The sequence below is a fragment of the Tupaia chinensis genome, unplaced genomic scaffold, assembly GCF_000334495.1.
Source record: "Tupaia chinensis unplaced genomic scaffold, TupChi_1.0 Scaffold000662_1, whole genome shotgun sequence".
Taxonomy (NCBI): Eukaryota; Metazoa; Chordata; class Mammalia; order Scandentia; family Tupaiidae; genus Tupaia; species Tupaia belangeri.
This window is the reverse complement of record NW_006160184.1, coordinates 32,216-33,894: the sequence shown is the minus strand read 5'-3', so window position 1 is coordinate 33,894 and position 1,679 is coordinate 32,216. Positions and strand designations below refer to the sequence as shown.

The 1,679-nt window shown below is 45.3% G+C and overlaps 1 protein-coding gene across 1 annotated transcript in view; it reads left to right on the top strand.

Annotated features, from left to right (window-relative positions):
- The window catches only part of NME7 (NME/NM23 family member 7), a 168,879-nt gene extending 168,057 nt beyond the window's left edge, over positions 1–822 (top strand). The window contains exon 11 of the mRNA XM_006159925.3: positions 620–822. Coding sequence (XP_006159987.1) covers positions 620–802 — 183 coding nt within the window. The 3' untranslated portion in view covers positions 803–822. The remainder of the gene's footprint in view (positions 1–619) is intronic.
- Positions 823–1,679: the final 857 nt, after the last annotated feature.

Here is a 1,679-nt window from a genome sequence, read left to right as displayed (position 1 = left end):
GCGCACACACCTGATGGTAAAAACATTTTTTAAAGAAAAGCATGTAAGATTCCTTACCAGTTATGGAGGTAGCATCGCAGAAAACTTGGCCCAAAGTGTTTTTTCCCACCCGCCTGATGTGTTCCCTCAGCATTCTGCTCACCCAAAGGAGCACCTAGAGCCTACAGGGGCCGTTTTTTCCCACCTGCCTGATTTGTTCACTCAGCATTCTGCCCACCCAAAGGAGCACCTAGAGCCTACAGGGGCTGGTACTCAGGTGAGCAGGCTCTCCCCAGGTGGAGGTAGGCCTGGTGCCACCAGTGATCGCAGTAGGGCTTGTAATCGCTGTGGCAGACAAAGGCGTTTACAGGAAACCAACCTAGGATCAAATATGATCGAGAAGTACTGGGCTAGATGAAGCGATGCGAATTTCTGTCCCTCAGGACTGTAGAACATTTCAAATGCCACATGTACTGTGAGCCCCCAGAGACGGCATCTGGTGTGAAGTATTTTCCAGCTTTGTTGCCAAAAGTTAGAGATGACAACCGGGATAAGAAATTCCTAACCATAACTGTTGCTAAGCTGCCTGCAGGAACCTTGAAGAGACCATGAACTCTGAAACATACCTTTTGCCTTTTAGGGAAGAGACAGAGCTAACCAGGGCTACATGGAGCTGTCTCAGGGTTTGGTCATCTATATTTCCAGCCTGTTCACCCAGCGCCATCCCTTCCCCCACACAGGAGCTTTCCTCAGACTTGGGGGCTTCTCTGCTTCCCCGCTTCTGGCTTTCTCGCCCGTTCGTCACCCTCTGCCCTGTTGCTGAAATGCCGTCCTGATACACTGCAGCTCTCCAATGCCGGCATTTTCAGAGTAAAAGGGAAGAGGGAAACCTGCTGTCTTCTTTCCTGTTTGCTCTCGCTCCTCCCTACCTGCTCCCAAGGTAACCTGGGTTGGCTAACTTTTATCTTCGTTTCCCACATGCAGTGAGACTAATCCTGGGACAGAAGTTCTCTTCTGATGTCTGCGGGCCCCCAGGTTCTGGGAAACAGAATTCAGGGAGCTCGGGCTCAGAGGAAAAAAACATCTATTTATTTTCACTAATACCTGACTGAAGATTGAATTCCCCTGTACCTTGACTGGGCAACCAATAGAAATTGCAAACATTTTCAGATTATGTGAAAATTGTTGTAGCTATCTTAAACTGTCATTTACAGTCATTACTACTTTAAAATTATAGGTATTATTAGGTCAGCTGCTAGATCACAATAAAATGCACAGCATGTAGTCATATCACAACATGTGATGAAAATATTTTCATAATTGTGTTTCAAAGTACTTAGGTTTCTGGGGCCAACAGGTGGTATAGTGGTGAAGGCTCTGGACTCGCACATGGCCTACTGCAGCTCGAGTGCCAGACCCAGTGGCTTGAAACACACCAGGCACATGTGCACGTGTACCCAAAATCATAAGAGAATGTGGGAGAAGGGATGTGGCATGGTCATTCCCCAGGGGATGATTTCTCACTTTCCCTCTCACCTTCTCTCTCTGTTTCTCTGCTAACACGCACACTCTATGGCAGAAACCTAAAAATAAAATAAAATAAAATATAATAAAATAAAATAAAATAGTTTTTTTATAATCCTTTTATATCTTATTTGTTTTTTAAAAAATTGCTCTAAGAAAGTTTATAGGCTTCATCA